Raw genomic sequence first — 27811 nt, 5'->3', positions numbered from 1 at the left:
CTGCATCTTTTTTGTTATTTTGACAATTTGTCATTTTCTGCAAATAAATGCTCTAAATGACAATATTTTTATTTGAAATTTGGGAGAAATGTTGTCAGTAGTTTATAGAATATAACAAAAATTTTCATTTTACTCAAACACATACCAATAAATAGTAAAACCAGAGAAACTGATAATTTTGAAGTGGTCTCTTCATTTTTTCCAGAGCTGTATATATATATATATATATATATATATATATACACATACACCGATCAGCCATAACATTAGGACAGCATGGGCACCCTGAACGGTCTGCGGCCACGCAGCCCCATATGCAACAAACTGCAATGCACTGTGTGTTGTAACACCTTTCTATCAGAACCAGCATTAACTTCTCAGCAATTTGAGCTCCAGTAGCTCTTCTATTGGATTGGACAACACGGGCCTCACTCCCCACGTGCATCAATGAGCCTTTGGTCTGACCCTGTCGCCGGTTCTCCTTCCTTGGACCACTTTTGGGAGGTCCTGACCACTGCAGACCAGGAACATCCAAGTTTTGGAGATACTCTGAACCAGTCGTCTAGCCATCTGATTGGTGTATATATAAACTGGAAAAACAAAGTTCGGAAACTTGTGTTTGATGGATTATTTCTCTGTTGTTACAATGCTAATTGGCATTGTATTTTACATCGTTGGAGTTGTCATCTTGGAGGATGAAGTTAGGTCCCAGATTGTGGAGATATGGGATCGCCACTGGCTGCAGAATCTCATCCCGATATCTCACTGCATTGAGACGGCCTTCAATGATGACAAGCCTTGTTTTACCAGTGAGGGAGATGCCGCCCCACACCATGACACTGCCCCCACCAAAAGCTCTTACTCCATCGGTGCAACAATCAGCATAGCGTTCTCAACGTCGTCTCCATACTTTGACCCGGCCATCCAACTTTCGCAGACAGAACCTGGGCTCATCACTGAACATGACATTCCCCCACATGTTCAGGTTCCATTGTCTGTGTTGTCGACACCAGCGCCAACGGGCCTGACGGTGAAGGGCAGTCATTGCAGGCTTCCTGGTCGCCTTATGACAATACACTGTTTATCATTGGCAGAGCATTTTGGCAAATTTTTCTTGGGCGCTCCCCACATAATCAGCTGTGTTGCTCATCCCACAAATGTATGATCCTTACAAGTTGGACATCATTGTGAAGGTAAATAAACAGGCTTTCCAACGATGTAAAATACAATGACCATTACCATTCCGAACTTTGTTTTTCCAGTATATATATACTTACAGCACACACATTATATATATATATATATATATATATATATATGGTGCACAGAGCAAAATGCAGCACTATCTGGCTCTAAATCGACAGTACACCATAGCAGATTATTTGACCATGGTGACTGATCTACATTAAAAAGAACTTTGACAAAGTACAGACAGGGTGAGCACAGCTTCCCCATCGAAAAGGGACAACACAGAAAAACCTGGCTCCCCGTAGAGCCCACTGCATCCTCAGTGAGCCTGAAACAGAGCTACACTCCCTCACCAAATGTGAAAAACATAAAAACATTACGGATATATATTTTAAAAAATGTATTTAAGAACCAAAGGTTTTCTACAGCTCTCAGATGAAAACAAATTACCAGTCTTACTGGGAGAGGATGCTAAAAGAGCTGTGAGCCTGCCATAAACTAAGGGACAGTGAGTGACTGTCGACTGTACTTTGTTATTGTTTTTGATTGTTTGTTAGTTTGGCTTTGTTTCCTGTTGGTATTGTTCCAACCAACTTTTGACTCGCTAAACTAACTGAGTGATCATAGAGGTATATCAAAAGGCCAAACTATTCCATTAGGTTTATGTATGGCTTAAATATATTTGGTTAGAGTTTCCCCAAGAGATTTTGTGTTATCCATGTTATTTTCAGTCAAGCAATGCAAATAATAGTTTCTGTCTTCTTGAAATACAACACTAAACTTCACCTTTATCCAAATTCACCATGATAACCCTGTGCATGTGGCTCCATCTCCTGGTTAGACTGGGTAATTGCATGTCTCTGTATTGCTTTACCACCTAATAATAGACTAATGTACTTATATCCACTTTAGGGCTGTACGATTTTGAAAAAATATCGAATGCGATTATTTTAACTGATACTGCAATTGTGATATGATTAGCGATATTAGAGGGAATGATCATTTTTACATCATTATTCTAATTTTCTATGAAAAACATATTAAAATGGTGTTATTTTTTGCGGGGATCTGTACCAAACAAAGATGTTTTCTTAGGTCTGTGGAATGTAATGTGTATGCCATGACCGCAGCACCACAATATTTAATTTAAAATGGCATTTTTACACAAATTTCACCTTTAAGAAATATCCGGATTTTAACAAATACTGTGATTTGAAAATTGTAGTATTGCGATTTTGATAAAAGTTTGATTAACTGTGCAACCCTGATCCACTTTTAGGATTCTTATTGTCTTCAGAAGCCGGGCCTAAATCACACGAGACGAGAGGTAGTATTCAAAAATGTTTAATCAGCATCACAAATGCACATCCATATAAACAGGTGACTGCTGCTTCAGCAGGTTTCTGTACTAAAAATCATCTTATAGATCTTCTGAGATACATCTCCAGTCCTGATTCTCTGAAAAGCCTTCACAGGTGTAAATAACGCAGAAATACTGTGGGAGAGAATTTGTCTTTCAGATCCATTGTGGCTTCAGCTCAGCACAAAAAAAGGTGTAGAATTTCACATGTATCTCTTTCTATCCAGCCTTTTCCTTCATTCCTTCAATTGCTCTCCTGCGTTTCAGGTTGGTGAAGAGCAACGCAAAGTTGACGATGTATGTTGACACGCAGACCATGCAGAAATCCCCCAGAACAAAGGCGAGAATAGATGCAAGATAGATGGAGCCGGCCACTGATACCCAGGAGGCGAAGACCAAAAACATGGCTGCTTTTTTGGACAGAGACAGTCCTGCAATAAAGACAGAGAAGAATTCAGTCCTTCAATAAAATACAAAAATTTGGAGTGAAAACATTCTGTGTAATAACAAAATCTAATGTTATATCTCATCATTATTTCCCCTAAAAGAATATGAATGGTGCTGCAACACAGTCTCTCGGCAGTTTGTGTAATAGTCACAAAATTGAATCTATTTGATTTGTGTACATAGACACGAATTTCCCTTTTTTTTGTGACACTCACAACAACACATGACACACGTGTCAAATTCCGCTCTAGTCTTTTCAAAATAAAACTACTTAAGTTTAGGAAAAGATTGACTTGGTTAGGCTAAGGCAACAAACTACTTAGTTAGGTTTAGGAAAAGATCGTGATTTGGATTAAAATAACTCTGGAAGAGCAGTAACTTAAGTATGGAAGTTACGTGGCAAATAAATGAACTTTGACTTCTGGTTTCACACGGGACACAAACTCCAGTCTCCTGGGCAAAAGTTCTGTGTTTTTTTACCCACGTGTCCACCCTGACCTCGACCCTGTGTGGCGTTCGTCGCTCTTTATACTTCCCGGTTCACAATTACGTGGATTATAAACGACTTGATTTCGTGCTGACCATCATGTACAATCATTATGTACACGAATCAATACATTAAATTTCGTGACAATTTCACAAACTGCTGTGCAACTGGGCTGGACTCAGCCAATGCTTCACTAACATGCAGGAATGCAAACAGTATCTACTTTGCCTAAAAACACTCAGCATTGCACTGTAATTTGCAGAAGACTAAAACGACAGACTAACCCAGGCCCATCTGCAGAGTGTAAAATATGATGCCAAGCACAGAGTTGGGCTGGTTCAGAGGGCTATCTTTGGCAGCAAAGAACTGGACCAAACCAAAACCACGTCCCCATCTGCCAAAAAAAAAGAAAGGGGAAAACAGTCAGAACAACATATTATAGGCAAATAAAATAAAAAGGTATAGCCTACATAATGGTTTATATAACTTCTGTAAAACAATCAAGCATGCAGATTATTTAATGAAAACAGGAAGTGTCAAATGAGGAATATCCACTTGGTATTTTATGTTATTATTTATTTATTTGCACAGATATAAAACTGCACAAAATCCAGTCAAAGAAAAAAAAAAAGAAATGTGTCAGGAGAGGTGAAGAAGCCACAGGCTTATTTAAAAAGGACCTCCCCCCAAATCTCAGGAGAAAAAAAAAAACAATAACAAAAAAAGGAAGAAAGATCTAAACTAACATAATTTTAAAAATACAACAAGTTAAACAACAACAAGAAGTACACGAAATGTGCAGAAAAACCCTAACCAAACAGTGGAAAACAATCCAATAAAAACAATGAAATACATATAAAAAAACAGTACAGAAAAAAAGAAAATATATCTTAACATATCATAAGATAATTAGACATCATTAATTAAATGTGATGATAATTTCCTTTTAAAATGTTTTAAGGATAACGAGCTCTTGATAACACTTGGTATTGTCATAAGGTAAAACAGTAGCAGGATCTTAACACGTGGCAATAAAGGGGGTCAAACCTGTCATGACATATTTAGATAAAAGCAAAGTAAGAACCAGAAATGATTCAATGGTCACTAAAGTACAAGTCGAGATCAAGTGATTCTGCACAACAAAGCAGGTATGACTTGAACAAACTCAAAGGGAGAAGTAAGAAACGTACCTGGAGGTGAAAACTTTGGAGCAGCTCACAGACTCCCCCAGGTCGCACATCGCCCTGTACTCTGGGTTCCTTTCTCTGGACAGCTCGACGTGAAGCGCATAAACAGACAAAAACAAACCGAAAACGCACAGAAATATGCGCGCTTTTCGCTCCCATTTCGGCAATGCCATGTTTATTTCAAGACACTGGATTTAAATGACTCCAGTAGGCTAAAAGATGAGGGAAAAGTCCACTTTTGTTTCCTTTCAAACTTCACTCAGTCGTCCTCCTCGTCAAGGTGACGTATTAGGTTAAAAGTCAGATTCTCTCTTTTGATTGGTCCGGTGATTTTTGTCACGGCCTCTCATTGGTCGGCTGGGTACAGATGTTGGACCAGCCAGATGGTTTGTTTACTGTGTATTTACTGTGGACTTAAGTCTGTCCTGCCTTTAGGGGAATCAGTATACAGTATAATCAGTGGTGGAAGAAAGTAGGTTACTCAGAACTACTTCAGTAAAAGTATAATAAATAAAAATAAAATAAATATAATATTATATATAATAAAAAATATATAATAACAGTGTGAAAATAATCCATTTAAAGGTCCCATATTGTAAAAAGTGAGATTTACATGTCTTTTATATTATAAAGCAGGTTTAAGTGCTTTACAAATAAGATAAGATAAGATATTACTTTATTAGTCCCTTAGTGGGGAAATTTGCAGTGTACAGTAGCAAAGGGGATAGTGCAAAAAACATCAGCTAACACAGTAATAAAAGAGATAAACAAAGTGTAACAAAATATGAACCACTTAAATTGAAGGAAGTATAAAAATAGGAGCAGTATATACAGTATTGACAATAAACAGACTATTAACAAAATTGCACAAGTGGAAAATGATATTGCACAGTGAGAATGTAATGAAATTCCACTTGAAAATATTGCACAGTATGAATTACACCTGAGTAGTAATAATGATAATGATATGCACAGTCATTATACAGTATAGTGCAGTTATTGTCAGTTTTTGGTGAATAAGTATAAGTATAAGTGGTCTACTGGGAGCAGTGCTGGTTGTGTAGTCTGACAGCTGCAGGAAGGAAGGACCTGCGATAGCGCTCCTTCACACACTTCAAGTAATAAAATATATAAGATATAAGATATACATTTACGGCATTGTTATTCATTATTAAATAATAAATCGCACACCAGCAATTGCTGCATTAAAAAGGTTTACACTTGAATTGTAGATCTTTTACCAAGTTGCTGGTGTACAATTTATTATTTAATAATGAATAACAATTCCGTAAATGTATATCTATGTATTTATTTGTTACATTTTGTTTTATTACGTTAGTTATTGGCCTATTAGTATTATTAGTAGTAGTAGTATTAGTATTAGTTATTGTTCTACTATCTTATCTTATCTTAAACAGGTTTAGGTGCAGGTAAATTAATCCCAATATGGCCCCTCTTTAAATTATTCAATTCTGGAAAATGACGTCACCACCAACCCAAAAACACAGAGCGCCTACTGTCTGCCGTCATGTCCCGCCTCCCCCCTACATTCTCTGCTCCTATTGGACAACCTCTCGGACGTCGCCCCCACCTTATTGGTCAGCCACATGTCACTCAAACCCAAACACGGAAGTGTACGAGGAAGCGGCAGACAAAAACAAGAGATAGCCGTGCTACTACGGGACTAAAAACACAATTACGGATGTTGTGGGTGGTTCACAAGGTGAGAGTCTGTTCCATCACTTAGAAACAGTCACTATGTGGTAATATAAACCGAGAAAAGACGTGGTTTTAATGCTTTACCTTCCTATAAAGCCTGAGCTTCAGGTAACTAGCCTACGCCCCTGCGTCAAACAGTGGGTAAGGCTTCTTTATGGGGTAATTAGTTTAGTTTAAACACACTGTTGTACACAAACTAGGTGTCCTTTAAAAGTCCTTGTTCTCTATCTATTTGTAAGCAGACTCCAGCTGTAATCTAGTGTAATCTTTTGACTGGGAGCTACAGGTTTTGGTCACCTGCCTGGCAGGCCTCGTGGATGAGAAGTTGCTAGGCAGCGTGTTGGTTGCATACAGTACATCTGTTTAGTCAATAATGTGACTTAACAATTGCCAAATCAGTATCTTAAGTTGTGTCTGTGTAGCTGACCTAAAGCACCACTGACTGACCTTTTGAGAAGGAGTCCTGAAGAGGCTCTCTGGTCTTTTAGCTTCAGAGGATCACTGGTTTTCCTTTTTACCTTATTGTTTCATTGTAGCTGTCCAATCAAGGACTGCTTATTGCAGGGACACACAGTTAAATGTTATTAACTATAAATGGACCATGTTTTTTTTTTATTTATTTTTTTATAAAGCACATTACACGTTTCCCCACCTTTTATCAGATGATACTGATATCTAGTTTTACAAGAATGTTGGTTAGGTTATAAGTGTTTATAATAAGTGCTGCTACTATAATGATTACTTTCATAATTATTTAAATGAATGAAATTAGTAATTGAAGTTTTGCACAAAGTTTTGTCTGATGTAATACATCATCAATACGTTCAGTTTTTATGCACCAAATATTTGGAATAAGCTCCCAGAAACCTGCAGGACCAGCTCCAACTCTTAGGACATTTTTAAGCTTTGATTTAAAAGAACTGTTTGCTGCTGCCTTTTATTAAACTAGATAATGATCTTATACTGCACTAGAGCTTTTTGTGTGTTATACTCTATTTTAGCTTCTATCCTAGCTTTTTTTTTTAGCTTGTTTTTATTGTCTAATCTTTAATGTTTTTATAACTGTTTTAATTATGTCTTAATGTTCTTTTGCACTTTGTCACAATGTTCTTGAATGTTTGTGTAAAGCACTTTGAATTGCCCTGTTGCTGAAATGTGCAATACAAATAAAGCTGCCTTGCCTTGCCTAATACATAATGGTGGAACACATCGTTGCTTTTAACCTTTTTTCTTTTATGATTTTTGCAATCATTTGCCATGTTGTGATGACTTTTAGAAAATATCCTTATTGATATTGTGATAATTTCAACTATCACCTAGTCCTAGTTATATTAAACCACAAAAAAGGATCAGAAAAATGCCAAACCTAACCAACAATTGGGCCAACATGGGACAAATAGTGTTGCTTTTTATAAGGCAACAGCCACATACTAATGTAACTCTACTTGTAGATTACAAGCACTACTTAATGTTCCTAACCCTGCCTATTTTTTGATTCTGTACAGAAGTATGTCAACTAAGGAGGGAGGAGAAGGAAAAAATGGTCAGCCGGTGGCCATGTCACCTGAAAGAATGGCCACTGACAAAAGCAGAGAAAACCAGAACCAGAGTGAAGTCGAGGCAACAGGAGGCAGCGCAGACACCAGCACAACAGAAAAAAACTTGGCTCTGCTTAAAGCACACTCTCTGGACGTGAAGTTCGACGTCGGAGAGGAGTACGATGTTATAGAAACTATCGGCACAGGGGCCTACGGCGTCGTTTCATCTGCCAGGAGAAGAGACAATGGTATGGCTGATTTGATGAAGAAATAGCTCATTCTGTGTGTACTACAATGTTAAATGTGGAAACCCATTATCAGTTAACATTGTCATTCAAACTCAGTTGTTCGTCCTGGCCTGCTGTGTTTTTTCATTGGGGCTTATTTACATTTCACAGGCCAGCAGGTGGCGATAAAGAAGATCTCCAATGCTTTTGAAGTGGTGACAAACGCTAAACGCACGCTACGAGAGCTGAAGATTCTCAAGCACTTCAAACATGACAACATCATCGCCATCAAAGACATCCTGCAGCCCAACCTTCCTCACTCTGCCTTCAAGTCTGTGTATGTACATTTTTATTTTCATGGTAACTTTGGTGGCAAATAACACATTCCCACGGTTCCTCAGCAGGCTAGAAGCGTCTGTTAAGTTTATTGATAAAGTAAATGTCTGGAAACTTTGGAGATTTGGATATAAAAATTGGTTGTATAATTTTAGTCAACTCATTTACATACAACTAAAGATTCCACCAAATTAGAGGCAATATTTACTAATATCTTACCATTTGACTAGTTATGTTTTTCACCCATCACGAGCATTCAGTAATATTGATCAAAAAGTATAATTACAAAAATGTTGACTTGAAAAATGCATTTTGGAAATTGAAAATGTGGCCAAATTGCTAAAATATTAGTTTATATTTAACACTATTATATCAGTGGAAATTGTACCAGTGGTGGAAAAAATATTCAGATATTTTACTTAAGTAAACGTCGTAATACCACAGTGAAAAAATGCTGCTACAAGTACAAGACATCATTCAAAATCTTACTTAAGTAACAGTACAAAAGTATAAGCATCAAAATATACTTAAAGTACTAAAAGTAAAAGTACTCATTCTGCAGAATGGCCCATTTCAGAATAATCTATATGATATTATTGTATTATAATTATTGATGAAATTAGTGTGTTTGTCACTTTAATGTATCAGCTGTTAAAGGAGGGGCTTATTTTTTAATATATTATTGTGAATTTCACCAAGGGTTCAATAAATAGGTTATCTTTATCCATAATAATATATCATCATTTATTTGATTATATTTTGTATTATTAATCTGAATCTGCAAAGTAACTAAAAGGTATCAAATGCATGTAGTGGAGTAAAAAGTATTTCTCTTTGAGATGTAGTGGAGTATAAATTAGCAGAAAATGGAAATACTCAAGTAAAGAACAAGTACCACAAAATTGTGCTTAAATACAATACTTGGGTACTTGTAACTGAGAGAATCTTACAGTTTTTATTTATTGAATCATACTTTATGGCTCAATAGATGTCAAACACATCTCACTTTTCCACTTCCCATGTGTGCAGGTACGTGGTGCTGGACCTCATGGAGAGCGACTTGCACCAGATCATACACTCTTCCCAGACGCTCACCTCAGAGCACACACGCTACTTTCTGTACCAGCTCCTCCGTGGCCTCACGTATGTGCACTCTGCCAATGTGATCCACCGCGACCTCAAACCCTCCAACCTGCTGGTGAACGAGAACTGTGAGCTAAAAATTGGCGACTTCGGCATGGCGAGGGGTCTGAGTGCGCACCCTGAAGAGTCTCACTCCTTCATGACTGAATATGTGGCCACTCGATGGTACCGTGCTCCTGAACTCCTGCTGTCTCTCAATCACTACAGCTTGGCCATCGACTTGTGGTCTGTAGGCTGCATCTTTGCAGAGATGTTGGGACGTAAGCAGCTTTTTCCTGGGAGGCACTACGTCCACCAGCTCACGCTCATTTTGGGAGTGTTAGGCACTCCTCCTGAGGGGTTGATTAGTACTATTAGGGCGGACAGAGTGCGCTCCTATGTTCAGAGTCTCCCATCGCGGTCTGCTGTGCCTTTGGCCAAACTGTACCCACAAGCTGAACCAGAGGCTTTGGACCTGCTGGTTGCCATGTTGTGCTTTGACCCTCGCGAGAGAATCACTGTGACACAAGCGCTGGAGCATCCTTACCTGTCCAAGTACCACGACCCAGACGACGAGCCAATTTGCGTGCCAGCTTTTGACTTTGAATTCGACAAGCTTCCGATGAACAGGGATCAAATTAAAGAGGCGATCCTGATGGAGATCCAGGACTTCCATCAAAACAAACAGGGCTGCCGTCAAAGACTGCAGTTCAGGCCCTTGGCGAGGGTGAACGGTAGAGCCGCAGCACAAAGCAGCAACCAGTGTAACGCTCAGCCCTCGACTGTTAACCTGAGCAAATCAACACTGGTTACACTGGCACAACACCCACAAGCAGCACAGATACAGCAACAGCAAATGAGGGAAGTGAAATCTCAACAGCAACAAAATCACACACCAGCAGAAGGGAACCACACGTTTACAAATCAGATGCAAAACTTTAACAAGCCTACGTCTCTTTTAGAAGTCGCCCCGCCTCATGTGACCCATAATTTGTCTCTGCTTTCAAAAAGCGAAAGTGGCCCAGTCGATGTAGACATGCCCAGTGCCAACTCAGACAGCGGTCAGCCAGAGACTATAGATTTAACAACGCCAGTGTCCAGTCAGGACACCTCATCAGAAACAATGAGAGACAGTGAGGTAACCGGAAGTCAGGCTCCTCTGAGTCAGCCCACCCAGAGCCAGTCCATGACCCAGGCTCCCACCTCTATTCCCGCAACACCAGCACAGACCATGACGCCCCTACCCACCACTGTGCCTTCCCTTTGTCTCTCTGTGGCACAAGCTCAGTCACTGTCTCAGTCCCTCTCACAGTCACTGTCCAAGAATGCCAGGCCTCCTCCAGGTGCCGGAGAGGGAACCAGAAAAGAAGGAGCTATTTCAGAGGACACTAAAGCTGCACTTAAAGCGGCCTTATTGAAATCAGCTCTCAGAAATAAAGCCAGGGGTGGTAAGTTTATTGTTTTCCATATCAATCATTGACATGTCATTCTTTAGACTTTAGTCTTTATCAGAATTTTTATATCTTTATTGCAGACGGAGGTAACTCTGCGCTGGGCGTAGACGCCGGCGCAGGAGGAGGTGTATCGTCCTCCTTGTCTTCTGTTCCAGATCTGCGTCGGCCTGTCACAGCCCAGGAGCGTCAACGAGAAAGAGAGGAGAAAAGAAGGAAGAGGCAGGAACGAGCAAGAGAGAGGGAGAGGAAAATAAAGGAAAAGGAAAGAAGAGAGGGAAGGCAAGGGGACTCGCTGGGCGGGGTTCTGCTGAGCGACGACGACAAAAGCCTTTTGCAACGTTGGACGAAGATGATGGACAGCCGCAATGAGAGATCTCAGACTCCTAATAACGACGGAGGAAATAGTACGGACTGTAATGTGAACTCGCACCGGGGCGTAGCTATCAGTGACAACACACAAGGAGCGCTGAACAATAACACAGGCAAGGAGGCGAGAAAGATTCAGTCTCACGAACAGTTGCTCTCTCAAGTTAAACCAAACCAGCCTGGCATGTTTCAGCCTCCCAGCAACCAACAACCAGCATTACTTTTCTCCATGAGCCAGAGGAAACCTCCAGCTGATTTAGTTGTTGCTGTAAGCGGAGGGATGGATATAATGGGCGTCGCTGGTGGCTTTGTTAAGAACAACACGCTCAAACCTCACAGCGAGAGCAACGGTCAAAGTGGTTTCAACTGTTTGGGGAATTGGAACGGGCATCAATTAGAGACAAGGCCACCGCAACAACCACAACCAAACAGGAAGCCGCAGCCGTCGAGCTTTCTTCAGCCCCAGCTCCAACCTCAAAGCCAAAACCAGCCTGACCCTCAAGCTCAGTCGCAGCTGCTTCCCCTGGAGAGTTTTTTGACTAAAGCTCCAGCATTAACCAGCAGAGAGACGAATGGGAACGTGGACATCGGACGCCAAAATAACTCCCACCCTAACCCCTCGACCGCAAGTGCTGGGCCAATGGAGAAGCTGTGTCCCTCTGTGGGAGAGAAATCTGGGCCGCAGACCACACACCCTCTCTTTAGGGCTTTAGGAGTCCCCTCACAGCCTCATCCCAGTTTAGGATTCACAGATACTGGACAGCAAGGACCCTCCATTGCCCCCGACATCCATACAGTAACACTGCAGCTCTCAAAGTCCCAGGTGTGTCTCAGGTCTCTTCTGCTGCCTTTCTTCTAAAATATTGCTTTTTGCAGCTAGCATATTACCCGAGAGAAGCTATATGTATTCAGAGCACTTTCATTATAGGTGCTATACAAAAACATTATTTCCTTGCACACACATACCAGGCTTAAATGTCACAATCGTCTGCTTGCCTTGAACTGATCTTAAAGATACAGAGTTCAGTTGACCCAATGTTTCCCCCTTGTCTCCTGTCAGGTAGAGGACGTTCTACCTCCGGTGTTCTCGGTCACCCCTAAAGGCAGCGGGGCTGGGTACGGCGTGGGCTTTGACCTGGATGACCTTCTCAACCAGTCTCTCACAGACCTGCAACACTGTGACCGGGACAGGTAAGGTCTAATACAGCACAAGTCTCCAATGCTTTCACAAACAAAACCAATGTCTAATACTGGGGAAAAAAACTACTGCACAAGTTTTACCCATTCATATCAGACTACTATCTGGTAACCATTTAGATAAACATGGCTCTGCAGCTGCACAGTAGGTATTGCACGATATTTGTGATGTTTTCACACCAGATTCGTCCTGGTGAACGCAGCAGAAGTTAACTAAGTTAAAGGATAAGTACAAATAAGTGCTCACATGCCGTACCCATGTGTACTTTAAGGACACAATTAAATCGCTGCAATTGTTCAAGTTCAATTGCGCATGTCGACCCACCAAGTGCAAACACCAGATCTCAGTTATCCTTTAAGTGTAGTGTAATTCAAGTCTCACAACCTATTCACGTTTTCCCTTTGGTGATTTAGTTTCAGTCAATTTAGCAGCAGCTTCCCTATAAGCTACACTCTAAAATACCTCTTAAAAGTGTCAAAGCAGCAAAGTGTATTTTATGAGCTTTGACCAAGCACTGAAAAACAGCTGGATGAAATTTGAACAGGCTTCTCTTAAAGATCCCCTTCCAGACACATTTTAAGACATATAAAATGCATCTGATATGGATATACAGAATATATATACACATACAGCTTGAAATAATGTGTCTGATGTGATTTTTCCACACAATTATCTTAAAATTACACCGACTCATTCTCTCCCTCAGTAAAAAAATTCAGAATCAATGAATATGCAAATAAACTGATATATTACTTTCATTGTCGATTAATCTGTCGATTATTTTCTTGATTAATCGATTAGTTGTTTGGTCTAAAAAAATGTCAGAAAATTGTGAAAAATGTCAATCAGTGTTTCCCAAAGACCAAGATGACGTCCTCAAATGTCTTGTTTTGTCCACAACTCAAATATATTCAGTTTACTGTCACAGAGGAGTAAAGAGATTATAAAATATTCACATTTAAGAAGCTGGAATCAGAGAATTTTGTCAAACGGATTAATCATTATCAAAATAGTTAGCGATTAATTTAATGGTTGACAACTAATTGATGCAGCTCTAAAGGTGAGCAAACAGAAACTTTCCCTTTTCAGGCGCATGAATGTGAAAACAGCCTTCTAGCGTCGAACTCTGCACATACATCATTGTGAACAGTGAAGCCCAAACGTCACTGAAGAAGCAAGAAGAAACACATTTGAGTGGAGGGGGACTTAAAAATACTGCGAAGTGGCAGATTTACATATATGTAGTTTTCAGGACAATTTGGACATTCAGTGTTGGCTTTTGATGATCAAAAGAGGGCCACTCTCAATGCTTTCTATTTGTCCTTCTCCTCCATCAGTTACGACTCGGCCCCCCTCTCGGCCTCCCTGTTATCTGATTGGAGCGAGGTTCACCGCATGACTCCAGCTGATCTGGAGTCGCTGCAGCAGGAGTTGCAACTCGGCTCTCCCATGATCCTCTCCGATACCATTCCCCCTGACGCCTGACATTCCCCTGCCTGGAATGTTAAAGACAACACTTGTATTTGTGTAAAGATTGTGTTAGATTTTTTTTTTTTTCTAGCATGAAAACCTTGACTGAAGACTTATCAAATTAATTTAAAAGCTAGCTTTTTTTAATAGGCACTACCAAGCGGTCTTTTTTTTACCATTACGACATGCTGCACTTTCTTTATAATAAAGAAAACTGTGTCATCACATGTCTCTGCCTCTGGATATTTAATGAACTACAGTAAAATGAGCAATTTAAACTGAGATTAAGTTGGTTCTCTGTGAGGAAGGACACTTAAAAGTGACCTTAATTCATTTCAAAGAAACAACAAAGGGATGAAATAATTTGCATTTCAGAAATGTGGACTGAAAATGAGGTAATTGTTTCAAAAAATGTTTTGTTGTTTCAAAGTAGGGCTGTCAAAGTTAACGTGATAACGCGTTAATGCAAATTTGCTTTAACGCCACTAATTTCTTAAAGCCATTAACGTAACTTGCGATTTTTTAGGTTGTAGCGGGCTCAGTTTTAAAGCTAGAGTGAAGAACTAGAAAATCTAAGGAATCCATTGGTACCAAGAATGTCATACTAGCTTGTCGTGAAGGAGCATAAATCACGCTCATTATGGTACATTCTGAACAGATAAAAATGTGCGATTAATGGCAATTAACTATGGACCATCATACCATTAATCACGATTAAATATGTTAATCGTTTGACAGCCCTAGTATTTACATTTGTAAGTGGGTGCATTAGAGGTGGATATAAAACATAAAAAAAAAACTTTGATCCATAAACAACACAATACTTGTAAAACATTTCCAAACTCAGCTATCAGAAGTTGAACAGAGCACTGACCTGATTTTAAGAATCAAATTAACAATTTATTTCAAATACAGAACACATTATTTATTTAGCTCATAATTGTAATTTAAAGTACAAACCTATCAAAATTACTTTTACTCAAAAGATCATAATGCAAAGTTATAGTTCTAAAAATGAAGATTATATTACATTTCATGTCCGATATGGCTTCATGTGCACGTCCGGTACAGTTTTTCTAATTTTACTATTCAGGATAACTTTTGTCTGACTTAAGTCGCACATATAATTAATCTCCTTCATTTGGCCTAGTTTGCGTTCTACCTCCCAGAAATCCAGTTGTCACAGTGTTCTACCTCTGGAGCAGGATCAGCAGAGCGGACAGACAGCTGACCAACATGGCAGCCCTCCCACACCAGTTCTGCTCAGCTCGGTCGTACAGCTGAAGCTCTGGTACCGTGTTGGTGATGAAGCTCGTGTAGGAGGTCAGTCTGGCATACACACCTGGCTTGTTTGCGTGAGCACAGCCCAGTCCAAAACTCACCACCCCAGCCTGCACCCAGGTCCCATTCACCATCTGGCAGACGAGGGGACCTCCTGAATCGCCCTGAAAAGACGACACAGGCTCGTTCAGCTTTCACCACTGGGAGGTATCAAAGTGCTCAAAAGGAAGGTCTTACAAACTAGACAGTGCATGATTGCAGAGAAGCAGCAATCCAAGTTATTTTTAGTGCAGCTTGTTTTGCTCGTGTCGTGTATTTGTGAATGTAAACACAGCAGCACAAAACAGCTGATCCAACAGTACCTGGCAGGAGTCCTTGCCGCCCTGCTGGTATCCAGCACAGATCATGTCATACAGGATGTCCACCTGCTCCTTCGGGTCCGTCCGGTACATATCCTGACATGAACTCTGGGAGATGATTGGCACCTGCACTTCCTGCAGAGTCCCGATTCCTGCCAGAGGGACTGAAGGGAATGCGGGGACGGATGGAGGAGGAACAACAAAAGGAGTGTTAGACTTCTTAATTTCTGCAACTAAACAGGCAGTCAGTAAGCTTGTTTTGCTTCTAGCTAGAGCAGTATGGTTCAAAAGTCATGTTCATGTTTAGTATGTTTGTCCAGTAAAGCACTTAGACGTACATCTTGACTGTGTTTCATGCTATTTATTGTCTTTATCCATTGTTTTATTGCTTTTTGTTTTTGTATAGACATACCCTGTTTACTCAATTCTTTGTATTGTGTTTGCAAATATGTAGATATTGTTTAACCAAACAAAACCAGCAGCAGCTGCTCACCATGCATGATCACGATTTCACGCTACGGTGACTAAATTGATATTTTTTTGTTTACTTTTGTGATTAAGTGTTTTTCTTTCCGCTCCTATTTGTTGTGTGTGTATCTGTTGATCCGGGAGGTGAGCTGCTGCGATACATTTGCACTGATTTTAATTGAATAATTTCAGGCACAAATCTGTAGTAAATAAGTCCTATACCTATATTGATATACTAAAGCTAAGGAATGGAATACATTGCCAGTCACCATTAAATGTATTATATTACAATGATCTTTGTAGAGGAACATTTTTCTAGGGCTGAAATCAATATCATGTCAATTTAAATAATTATCAATATAATAATTAGGGCTGCCAATCGATTAAAATATTTAATTGCAATTAATCGCATGATTGTCCATGATTAATCGCAAAAACATTTTCATCTGTTCAAAATGCACCTTAAAAGGGAGATTTGTCAACAACACAAAACAATGACAAATATTGTCCAGAAACCCTCACAGGTACTGCATTTAGCATAAAAAAATATGCTCAAATCATAACATGGCAAACTCAAGCCCAACAGGCAACAACAGCTCAGTGTGTCAGTGTGCTGACTTGACTATGACTTGACTATGACTTGACTATGACTTGACTTGCCCCAAACTGCATGTGATTATCCTAAAGTGGGCATGTCTGTAAAGGGGAGACTGGTGGGTAAAAGTTAGCGCAAGCTTGGAGCGTTATTTCGCCTCCTTCCAGTTTTGTTTCGTATGACGCCAGTATCTTCACTCTAGCTTTAAAACTGAGCCCGCTACAACCTCTGAAAGATTGATTGCGTTGATGTATTAAAAATAATTGTGGCATTAAAACAAATTTGCGTTAACGTCGACAGCCTTAATAATAAAAACAATAAATAGAACATTCATATATTACTATATGGCAAATGTATGTAATAATAGATGTAAAATTACACATTGATGATTATGTTCTCTGATCATAGCACGATTCCACTGGAAGCCAATAAAATAAAATATTTAATTATAGCCCAGCTTGTAAAAGGACTGGCTTCTATAAGCCGTCTGTATAATGCTCGGCGAAAGAAAAACTGTAAATGATACCTATGGGAAAGAGAGAGTAACTCATTCAAAATGTATTTCTGCCTACTGTGTACTTTCTGATTCCTGGACCTACACTTCCTATTCACTTTGGGAAAGGATCATTTTGCATGTATTTGCATGCCAAGTCCAAGAAAAATAAAATGGCATTTTGTTGACTTGTAAAATAAATAAAAGTTATCTGCACACATGCTTAGATGATGTAAAGAATGTAGCAAGTCTTACCATCATCCCGGACGTTCCCCCAGCCGGTGACATAGCACTGCATGCTAACTGTGAACAGGGTGCCAGAGGCGGGCAAGCAGACGGGACGGATGTAATCGGACCAGGTTACTGGGCTGGACAGCTTCACCAACGCCAAATCCTTCCCGTTTTGAGGCTCATTGTAACCGTACGGGATCACTATCCGGCTCACACGATGCACTGACTCGTGCCGGTTGATGCCATTCAGCTGGTACCGGCCAGCGTAGATGATGTAAGGGCTCACGTCGGATGGACTGAAAGAAGACGGAGGAACACCGAATGACACCTGCTAGACTGGAAATCAGGAAGGGGTTTAAAATGTGAAACAAAAGGGATTCTAAAAGGGATTTTATGCCAGGCAAGTGCTCCTTGATGTTTACCAGAATCTAGACTCACTAAATTAACAAGATTTTGGTCCTTAGACAGTCATCTAGTGAAAGGTAATGAACCAAATGAATGACCAACCGTCTGCAGGATTTGGGGGGTTTTGGGTATAGTTCTTCTTCCTCAATTTAACACTTGAAAGAATCAATTAGATGTTGAACATAATGGAGGTAAGTTTCCCGAACAGGTAAAAAAGATATTAACCCTCTGAGACCCGCGGGATTGCAGGCGATCCCGTCTTTCAGAGTCTGTAGCAGGTTCAGTTTGAGAGCGAGAGTGAAGGTACTGATATCATATGAAACTAGAAAAAAGAATCCATTGGTACCAACTATGTCATACTAGCTTGTTGGGAAGGAGGCTAAATAACGCTCCAAATTTGGGCTAAATTTAAGCGAGAAAAAAATGGCATAGCCATTTTGAAAGGGGTCCCTTGACCTCTGACCTCAAGATATGCGACTGAAAATGGGTTCTATGGGTACCCATGAGTCTCCCCTTTACAGCCATGCCCCCTTTATGATAATCACATGCAGTTTGGGGCAAAAAAACATGCAGTTTTCTTGAATGCAGTATAAATGTGTTATTTTCGCCTATTCTAAAATGGTGTATTTTAATATTTCTGTATACTGGGGTCCCTAAACAGTCTTGGAATTACATACATTTGGGTATCACTGTAAAGCTGAGACTCTTGTGGATCCAATGAGCCCAATTGTATTCATGTGTGATGATGTCAGTCCCCATTTCATTGTAGTGAGACCATTTTTTTAAAATTTTACCTCACTGTATAAAATGACCTGTGGTGACCTCTAGGATAATCACAGCCTCATGAAACTTTACGACCACAAGCTAGAGACCTAGAGCATTCAGAGTATGGATGGCTTTCCTAGGTAGATTGACAATAAGGGAGTTTCTGAGCAATTTCCAGAACAGAAGTGCTCACCATCCAATCACCGAAAAATGCAATTCTTGCAGAAATCTCCAAATGTCAAAAGTTTTTTTAACCAAATCACAGCACGGCTTTTTCTATGGTGTCTTAATGTGGTATTTTGGATGGATTTTTGATTATTTTTTAGCAATTCTCGAGTGGTAAAAAGTGGTTAAACTTAGCACCAAAATCTGTGTAACAAATGGTATCAACCCAAAAATTGCTGCAACAACTTATGAGACATAATAGAGCATGAACATAACCCTCACATACTTCTACCATAATGTTCTAAAGCCTTATACACTTTTACAATTTATTTTAAAGAATTAATTCATGTTTATTTCTGATTCATGACTATATCGCCTTGACACAGTGCTCGGCTGCATCTCAAATTAATCTTCAGGTTTCCAGCTTTCAGATAATGTACACGACTTCTATGTGACATCTACTGTGTACCTGCTAACTCCACCTAAAGACCCCCCTGTGTACCCCTCTAAAAAAAGAACAAAACTGGTCTATGATTTTCCTGTTTAACAAAACTGCAAAGTATTCCCATAAAATGACTCAGGGCAGCTCACAAAAGAAACCGCAGAGAGCCAGTGGATTGTTGCTCAGCTGAGGAGAGTTTTCTTACTTGGTGAAGCAATGAGCGGCTGATAGGATCCAGCTCTCTGTGATGATGGAGGCTCCACAGATATGACGATCTTTGACTGTCTGGAGGCCGAAAGGGAGGGAGGGAGAAAAAGAGTGAGTCACCTCAGCATCACAAGCAAATCCCCTCTCTCAGCAGGTCAGGAAACAAGACCTAGACTAAACCACACATCAACCCCTCATCAACTTCTACCGGTCCACAATAGAAAGCATCTTAACTGGATGCATACTGGTATGGTTTGGCAACATTACATCATATGACCACAAACTCCTGATGAGGGCAGTGAAAACAGCATCTAAAATTATTGGATACCCGTTAACCACAGTTACAGGACATTTACACCACTCGCTGCAGGAAGAAAGCACTTTGTATCATGCAGGACACAAGTCATACAGCATATACTCTTTTCTCTTATCTCCCTTCAGGGAAGCGCCTACAGAGCATTAGAGCTCGGACCTCTCACCTCAGAGACAGTTTTTACGCTCATAGGCGATCAGACTACTGAACAGTAGCATTAAATTCTTCTCTCTCTCGCTTCCATTACAATTTTACAAAGAACATCCAGTATTCCACCTTTTTTTGTACATAGTGTTTATTCATTTCTGACCTATTTATTTACCTATGCTGTTTTTAGCCATTTTCTCATGTCTTGTCATGGCAAACTGTATGTTAGTCATACTGTACTGTATCTGTGCTGTTTGTGTCGCTTGTGTGGTCTGTGTTTTTATACTCTTGCTGCTGCCTCTTGGCCAGGTCATCTTTGTAAATGAGAATTGGTTCTCAATAGATTTTACCTGGTTAAATAAAGGTCAAATAAATAAAATAAATGAATGCAGAGCTGTGGATTTTTTTATGGATGTTTTAGGTTGTATTATAATTTTATTCTCAGGTATTGTCTTATTTATTGTAGTATTTATCAACTGTACTATGTATAGATTTTAAGGGGCTGAGAGAGAGGCAGGGTAAAATGCATTTCATTCGGTTTCACTGTACACTACTTTTAAATGCATATGACAAATAAACTTGAAACTTGTAGCACTAAATTAATGCAGAGCTGTGGATTGTTTTATGGATGTTTTATAATTTTATTCTCAGGTATTGTCTTATTTATTGTAGCATTTATCAACTGTACTATGTATAGATTTTAAGGGCTGAGAGAGAGCCAGGGTAAAATGAATTTCATTGCATTTCACTGTACTTTTAAATGCATATGACAAATAAACTTGAAACATATAACTACCCACAGGCATACTACAAAATATTACATGGCTGTAAGGTATCATATAGGGACTCACCTGAATATCCACCTGCCACGGCCAAGCTCCATCTGTGGCGGCTATTCCTCCCACAATCCGGTTCTCCACTATCGATGGTCGGCCACATTGTTGGGCATAGGAAGCCAAAATACCTGGATGTAAACACACATTACATTTCTGTGAAAGATGCATTTGTTTAGACACAAAAATGTATTGATTTAGCTAAAGTGCACACATAGCTTCACACAGGTGAACAAAGAAACAAAAGACATGGCGAGAGAGCAGAGGAGGGAAATGAGGAAGGGGCTCAATGACTCACCTGTTACGCACCAAAAAATGGCACGAAACTGATATGTCGTTGACATTTTGTGAGGTTTACCGTCAACAAAATCCCTTAACGGACCCAAACTAACCCGAGTAAATCCCAGGTAAACGCCTTGATTACAAACAGATGGCTAACGGCCAGGCTAAACGTTACCTGTGCACCCAACTAAGCCTACAGCTAATCAGAACGCTTGTCCCGCCCCCTCAGATTCACCTGAGCCAATGAGAGTTAAGGAACGCAACAGAGGACCAATCAGATTCGTCCTCCTGATTTGATCACAAGTTAACTACATTTTCCTTTTTTTTTGTTGTTGTGCTGAATATAATGGTACCTTTCACTGTTTCGACCGCGAAAATGTGCATTTTTGTATTTTATATAATAGTTTATACAGGAGTCAATCCCAGATATTGGTAAGTGATGCAATTAGTCAATGTGTTTTTAATATCAACTGTTTTTTATGTTGCATTGGAGTGTTTACTTGATGTGAAGGAGCAGCCTACTCCCATGTTATAGCCTATATGCTATATGGGATGTTTTATTTGAGATATTTCATATTTATATGCTTTATGACGCTTTTTTGATATTTGACTCATGCATCATATCAATGTCTCGAGCAGATATTGGATATTTATATAATAATGTGCTGTTAATCATTTATTTTTACCTATAGCATATTCTTATTTTCCTATACAATTTGCAGAAGATTTATCAGGGATTTAAAAATCAACTCTTTGTAATAGGTATTTAAATTAGGATAAAATAAAATGAGCCTCTTCAAATGTGAACGATCTAATAATATGATTTGTCTGGTGTGTTTGTGTTATGAACTGACACACTTGACTGCCAATTGCACTCAATATTTATGAGCAATTTATGGCTAAAAAAACACCAATGTAAACAATCATAAATGCGGTTAGGTCATGTGTTTGACATTCTTCCTAAATGTTATTATTTGATATTATACCTGTACCTATAGGCCTTCAATTATATCCAGGTATTGAACTCTGTTCTTTAGGAGTTGCTTTAGGTGTTTTGTTCTTTACTATGTGTTGTTGGGACAAGTTGTACTTAAGTACAAGTAGTTTCTTGCTCCAGGTGAAAAGTATTAACCAGTTTAACGGGTTCTGTTCAAGGAGAAGCAACTGGTTTATAGCCCACACAAGATAAACAGCGGCCTGGAGCGGAGCATCCTTGTAGGATTCAGCCACAGCATAAACCACCCAGGTCAAAGGTCAAACACTGTCCTAAATTGGGTAGATGTGGTAGATATGTTGCCAGCGCTAAATTATTAGTATTTTACGTTTTTGGCTGGATTGTGAACATTAACATAACTAATTTTTTTTTTTAGAGAGTGCCACACATCTGGGCTGTGGTTACCCATATTTATTTTTTGTTACATGACACCAAATGTTTATTCCTTCTGTGTGTCTATAAAGCTGTCTGTCTGTCTCTCTTTTTCCTTCTCTCTTTTTCCTCTCTTCCCTCCCTCCCTGCCTCCCCGCCCCAGGCAGTGTGTCTAGTTTCACAGAGCAATTGAAGGTGACAGGGACAGAGAGAGAGGGAGAGGGAGGGAGGGACAGAGGGAGGACACATCACAGTATCGCCTCGGGCTACACAACAGTAGAGGAAGAGCGAGAGATGGAGGGACAAAGAGAAAAGAGAGGAGAGACTCAAGAAAGTACTCATAGGGGATTCCATAAACAGGTAATGGAAAAATGAAGTTATACACATAAGAGTGTGTGGGTGTGTGAGTCACATATGTGTTTGCCCGCAGGTCAGCTGATAATCACTTTTTTTTTTAAATCACCAATAGTGTCTTTTTGTGTGCGAGCCCCTTCCGCTCTGCTCCTCTCACTCATAATATATGAACGCATTATAGGATCCAGTCAGTAAGAGCAATTATAATGCACTCCAGTTTGTTTTTATTTTAACGACTTGATGAATATTTGTCGTGGCATTGTAACCATGGTGACTGCCTCCACCGCTGCCGCCCCCCCTGCCCTTCCCCTCCCAGGCCCGTCCACCACCCCTTCCCCATCCCCCCTTCAGCGCTGAAAAAGCAAGGGATGGCGAGAGAGAGAGAGAGAGGAGAGAGAGAGAGAGAGAGAGGTGACAGGAATGAACTAACAAGATGCACTAAAAAAAATGCATGTCCTGGAGCTACATGAATCTTTGCAGTGAAGCACGCGCCGCCTCACACACACACACACACACACACACACACACCCACACACACACCCACGTTATTGCACTCAGCACATAGGGATCACATAGGTTACGCCACATTCCAACAACTGGAACACAATAAGATGCAACAATGATTTCTGAATAAAGGAAAAACAAACCAGCTAGAAAACAAGGGGGATGGGATGATAAGATAGTTTATATATGAGTTTAGTTTTAAATTTACTAAGCAGTTTTGCTACTCAAGATTTAGATTTAGATTAATTTGTCCCAAGAGGGATATTTATTTCCACAGCAAGTACACAGAAACAAGCAGATAATACAGATCAGGTAACACACAAGTAGTTCACAAGTAGCCTACTCTACAAAAGTACAATTTTGAGGTACTTGAGGTAGCATTGTTTTTGCAACTTTATACTTCGTCTACTATATTAAATATTCTAGAAGCAAATATTGTATTGTACATTTATTTGACAGATCTATGCAGATAATGATTTCACACAAAATATAAGATGATCGTGTAACACATGAAGCATCGTAATAGCGCTGCAACGATTAATCGATTACTCAATTAGTTGAACTATTATATTAATCAGCTATTTTGACAATCGATTAATTTATAAAAACAGATAAATACAAACATTTATTAAAACGTTTTTAAGAATAAAAACTAAAAATTCTCTGATTCCAGTTTCTTAAATGTGAATATTTTCTGGTTTCTTTACTCCTCTATGACACTAAACTAAATATCTCTGAGTTGTGGACGAATCAAGACATTTGAGGACGTCATCTCGGGCTTTGGAAAACACTGATCAACATTTTTCACAATTCTCTGACATTTTATAAACCAAATATCAAGAAAATAATCGACAATGAAAATAATGGTTAGTTGCAGCCCTACATCGTAATAGAGGAAGCTACCCAACACTGGATAGTCTAAATGAGCTCCAGCTATAAACATTAAAATGCTGCTTATATGTTTATGTTAATAATAATAATCCTAATTTGGATGTTTTAAAACTTTGATAAAGCTTCGACAATTGTCCATTTGCTATTGTATTGTATTGTATTGTATTGCTATATTGTAAAATACAGCCTTCAGCAACTGCACACAGACGTAATAATAACTCAATAATATAATATATGTAATGATATGTGGTCATTCTTTACAATGAGCACACATTTTGATAAAGTACATTTAGCTGATAACACATTTGTACTTTTACTTAAGTAAAATGTTGAATTTAGGAGTTTTAGTTAGTATTAGATTATTTTTATAGTGTGTTATTAGTACTTTTACTTAATGCTTCTTCCAGCACTGTTTTTACTCCTCTTTACCTTTGAACTTGTCAAGTCCTTTCCTTTCTCCGAGGCACGTCTCGGAGGAAAGTAACAGAGAAAGAGGTGGGGTGGGGTGGGGGACGGAGCAATGGGGGCAGCGGAGAAAGAATAGCATAGTATGAAAGAGAGAGGGAGCGACAGAGAGAAAGGGAGCGCAAAGTCTTGTCAACCGGAAATAAAACAAGCTGGCACCCTCCCCATCCCCAAGCCCCAACACCCACCCCAAAGTCACATACTTCCTCTTCACTCTCTCTATCTCTCCCCGCTTCCATCTTCCATCTCTCTCTTCCTCTCTCCCCTCTGCTGCAAAGAGATAAATTTAAACCCCGGTTCTACTCTGCTCTCGCTCTTTGACTCCACCATACATACCGTCATACCTGCGTCATTACTTACGCCTCACATCAGACCTTGTGTGTGTATCGCCAAGGGTTTCTGTATGGTGCTCCTTTAACCCGCTCCGGGGCCAGACAATGCCTTTGTTTATTGTCCCGTAGCTTTAAGCTCATTGTCTTATAGCAGGAGAACAATACCTCTGTAGTCAATACCCAGGTGCTCTGGGAAAAGCTGTTGCTCAACCTATGTGCATATTTTCACCCTTGTGTTAAGAAATAAAGTGTGGGAACTTTACCTGCCCACCTACAGCATCTTTACAGCATCTTTACAGCACTGTAGGCCTAAAATACTGATGGGATTAAATAACTCAGTTCGTGTGAGCACAAGATCAGATAGCCGAAAAAGAAAAGAAGCCAAGCTTAACGTAGAGCTGAAACTTTATATAGTCAAATAATCCATTAGGTGATCAACAGAATATAATCAGTAACTATTTAGATAATCGATTCATCGTTTCAATACTTTTCCAAACAAAAAATACCAATCATTTGCAGCTAAATCTGATAGCTTGCTGCTTTTTCTTACATTATTGTACATTAATCTTTGGGTTTTTGTGACTGATCGCCTAAAAAATTGCAATTTCCAGAAATGTTTTAAATATTTTCTGTAGTTTTATGGACCAAACAATTAGTCAATTAATCAAAAAATAAGGCGGCAGATTAATCAATAATGAAAACAGTTAAATTGTTTTTTTTCTAAAATGGCATCTTTAACTGATACTGTCCATAAAAATTATTTAATTTAATTGTGCTATATTATGAAAATATTTAGGTTTTGTTTGCTAAATCAGTTATTACTTATTTTTATCAAACAAATATCTGGCCATTCAATAGGGTTAAATACGATATTTTTAGACATTAACATCCTTTTGATCACATTCTTGCATCAAATTAAATAATAATTCAATGAAACCAGTTATCAATATTTTGAATATTGCTCTTATTTACCTATGTGGTTATAAAGAAGTTTTAATGATTAATTACCATGATCTTTTGTAACATAACATCCGTCTTTGTCATATAATTTCAAATAGTTTGGAAAATCAATAATATAATGTATTGTTAAGTCTAATATTAACATGTTTTTTGATTTGTGACATCATATCAGTGGCTCAAACAGATAGAAAAATACAATAATTTATTATTAAGCCTAATATTACTACTCATCATTACAGAGAAAGATCTCTTATACAAACATTTGTTTTACGGTGATGTATAAAGCTTCGGTGGGTTAAACAGATTTTAATGAATAGAAAAATCAATATAATAATATCTTTCATCATATCATAATAATTCATCTTCTATTCTTGCCACAAAATAAATGCTTCTGTGTGTCGTTGCTGAATGCTGTATTTTACAATATATTAATACAATGCAACATGTAAACATGTCAAAGCTTTATCAAAGTTTTAAAACATCCAAATGAGGATCAATGAAAATGAGTTATTGCTAGTGTGAACAATAAGTTTAATCTAATAATATCAGTTGACTGGTTGCACATGTGTTTGTGTGAAAAACGAACACACTTGACTGCTGATTATACTTCGTATTTATGCGCAATGTATGGTTCAAATTGAATTCCATCATCTATTTATCATCCACTATCTCTCCATTATCTGTGCTTTATGCTCCACTCTCTCGGCCTCCCCTCCTCCTCTCGCTGGCATTAAGTTCAAACTTGACACTGATGTTGACTCACTTTGTCACCCCTCGGTGGCTCCCTCTCTCTCTCGCTCTCTCTCTCTCTCTTTCTCTCTCTCTCTCTCTCTCTCTCTCTCTCTCCATCGCTTGGAGGACAAGAGTGCCCGCAGACGCATTTCTCTCCAGAGCCCCCCCTCTCCCTCTTTCACTCTCTCTCACCCTGTCTAACTCTCTCCATCTCTCTCCTACTCTCTCCTTTACACTCACACACACAGTTATTGTCAACAAAGCTGGAGAACAAGGGGACGTAGGGGGAACAACAGGGGAATAAAGGTCCACGGAGGAAGGAAAGTAACGCACAGGACGCCGCCGTATCATTTCACCTGGACACTTGGGTAAGTTTGCCAAAAAATATCTCTGTCTTTTCAGTGCTTTTTTATGTGGCGTCGTTCTGCGCTGAGATCTTTAATGTGGACTTAGGGATGGACGACAAGTTACTTTGACGTTCCTAGGATGATTTCTGGATTTTAATTGAAAATCAGATGAATGAAATTGTTGTTTTGGGGATGCTTCACCCAAATGAATGAAGTTTGACCTTTGACATCGTGCTGCTGCAGTAGTTTGTGAGATTTGGCGTTGCATTCCTCTCCGAAGAGGAAATTTCGAAAATAAAAAGGGTCATTTAAGATAAGTTTCATTGTTTCATTCATTTAGACTTACACATATATTTATTCAGGCAGATAATGATGCTTATGGACATACTTGAGCAATTAATGACTCCGTTAAAGATGGGTTTGGTTCAAATGTTGGGGAGATTTTGTTCAGGAAGCCGCCGTGTGTGTGTGTGTGTGTGTGTGCGATGCCGGTTTACATGTCTTTTCATGCATATATGTGAACATGCAAGCTCGTGCTTACCAGCAAAGACGAGAAGAGCTAAAAGCAAGTAGCATAATAAATGTCATGGCTTTCAGAGTGGCTTCTAATGTACCTTCGCTCCCCATGGTATACTAGCATACCAATGTATAACACACACACGGTACGACAGCGGCCATGTAACTAACTCCATTTCTGTCTGTCATCATGAGGCTAATTCGCCACAATGCCGACCATGTGTGAACTCATGCGATATGAACCCCTCCTTCTTCTCCT

At 39.3% G+C, this 27811-nt stretch overlaps 3 protein-coding genes across 3 annotated transcripts; 1 reads left to right on the top strand and 2 right to left on the bottom strand.

Moving 5' to 3' along the window:
- Positions 1–2516: 2516 nt before the first annotated feature.
- On the bottom strand, positions 2517–6952 carry vkorc1 (vitamin K epoxide reductase complex, subunit 1). Its single transcript, XM_074620583.1, has 4 exons — positions 6832–6952; positions 4673–5094; positions 3767–3876; positions 2517–2979 (listed from the first exon to the last, which is right to left on the bottom strand). The coding sequence occupies exons 2-4, from the start codon at positions 4840–4842 to the stop codon at positions 2768–2770; spliced, it is 492 nt and encodes a 163-aa protein (XP_074476684.1). The 5' UTR covers positions 4843–5094; positions 6832–6952; the 3' UTR covers positions 2517–2767.
- mapk7 (mitogen-activated protein kinase 7) lies at positions 6246–14326 on the top strand. The gene is made up of 7 exons (XM_074620575.1): positions 6246–6392; positions 7894–8174; positions 8325–8490; positions 9519–11059; positions 11146–12254; positions 12492–12622; positions 13967–14326. The coding sequence occupies exons 2-7, from the start codon at positions 7898–7900 to the stop codon at positions 14112–14114; spliced, it is 3372 nt and encodes a 1123-aa protein (XP_074476676.1). The 5' UTR covers positions 6246–6392; positions 7894–7897; the 3' UTR covers positions 14115–14326.
- Positions 14327–14497: 171 nt separating this feature from the next.
- Positions 14498–21305, bottom strand: LOC141758837 (serine protease 27). The gene is made up of 6 exons (XM_074620582.1): positions 21102–21305; positions 20822–20934; positions 19509–19588; positions 17551–17822; positions 15743–15903; positions 14498–15544 (listed from the first exon to the last, which is right to left on the bottom strand). The coding sequence occupies exons 1-6, from the start codon at positions 21145–21147 to the stop codon at positions 15290–15292; spliced, it is 927 nt and encodes a 308-aa protein (XP_074476683.1). The 5' UTR covers positions 21148–21305; the 3' UTR covers positions 14498–15289.
- Positions 21306–27811: the final 6506 nt, after the last annotated feature.

The sequence above is a fragment of the Sebastes fasciatus genome, chromosome 20 (assembly GCF_043250625.1).
Source record: "Sebastes fasciatus isolate fSebFas1 chromosome 20, fSebFas1.pri, whole genome shotgun sequence".
NCBI lineage: Eukaryota > Metazoa > Chordata > Actinopteri > Perciformes > Sebastidae > Sebastes > Sebastes fasciatus.
This window is presented reverse-complemented; position numbering and strand designations above follow the sequence as displayed.

Coding starts and splice junctions, on each gene's coding strand:
- vkorc1 (XM_074620583.1), bottom strand. CDS start 4,842: ATGGCATTGCCGAAATGGGAGCGAAAAGCGCGCATATTTCTGTGCGTT. Junction 3,877..4,672: donor TCCAAAGTTTTCACCTCCAG/GTACGTTTCTTA, acceptor TTTTTTTGGCAG/ATGGGGACGTGGTTTTGGTT. Junction 2,980..3,766: donor CACTCTGCAGATGGGCCTGG/GTTAGTCTGTCG, acceptor TCTTTATTGCAG/GACTGTCTCTGTCCAAAAAA.
- mapk7 (XM_074620575.1), top strand. CDS start 7,898: ATGTCAACTAAGGAGGGAGGAGAAGGAAAAAATGGTCAGCCGGTGGCC. Junction 8,175..8,324: donor TGCCAGGAGAAGAGACAATG/GTATGGCTGATT, acceptor TACATTTCACAG/GCCAGCAGGTGGCGATAAAG. Junction 8,491..9,518: donor CACTCTGCCTTCAAGTCTGT/GTATGTACATTT, acceptor CCATGTGTGCAG/GTACGTGGTGCTGGACCTCA.
- LOC141758837 (XM_074620582.1), bottom strand. CDS start 21,147: ATGTCAACGACATATCAGTTTCGTGCCATTTTTTGGTGCGTAACAG. Junction 20,935..21,101: donor CATTTTTTGGTGCGTAACAG/GTGAGTCATTGA, acceptor GTTTACATCCAG/GTATTTTGGCTTCCTATGCC. Junction 19,589..20,821: donor CGTGGCAGGTGGATATTCAG/GTGAGTCCCTAT, acceptor TTCGGCCTCCAG/ACAGTCAAAGATCGTCATAT.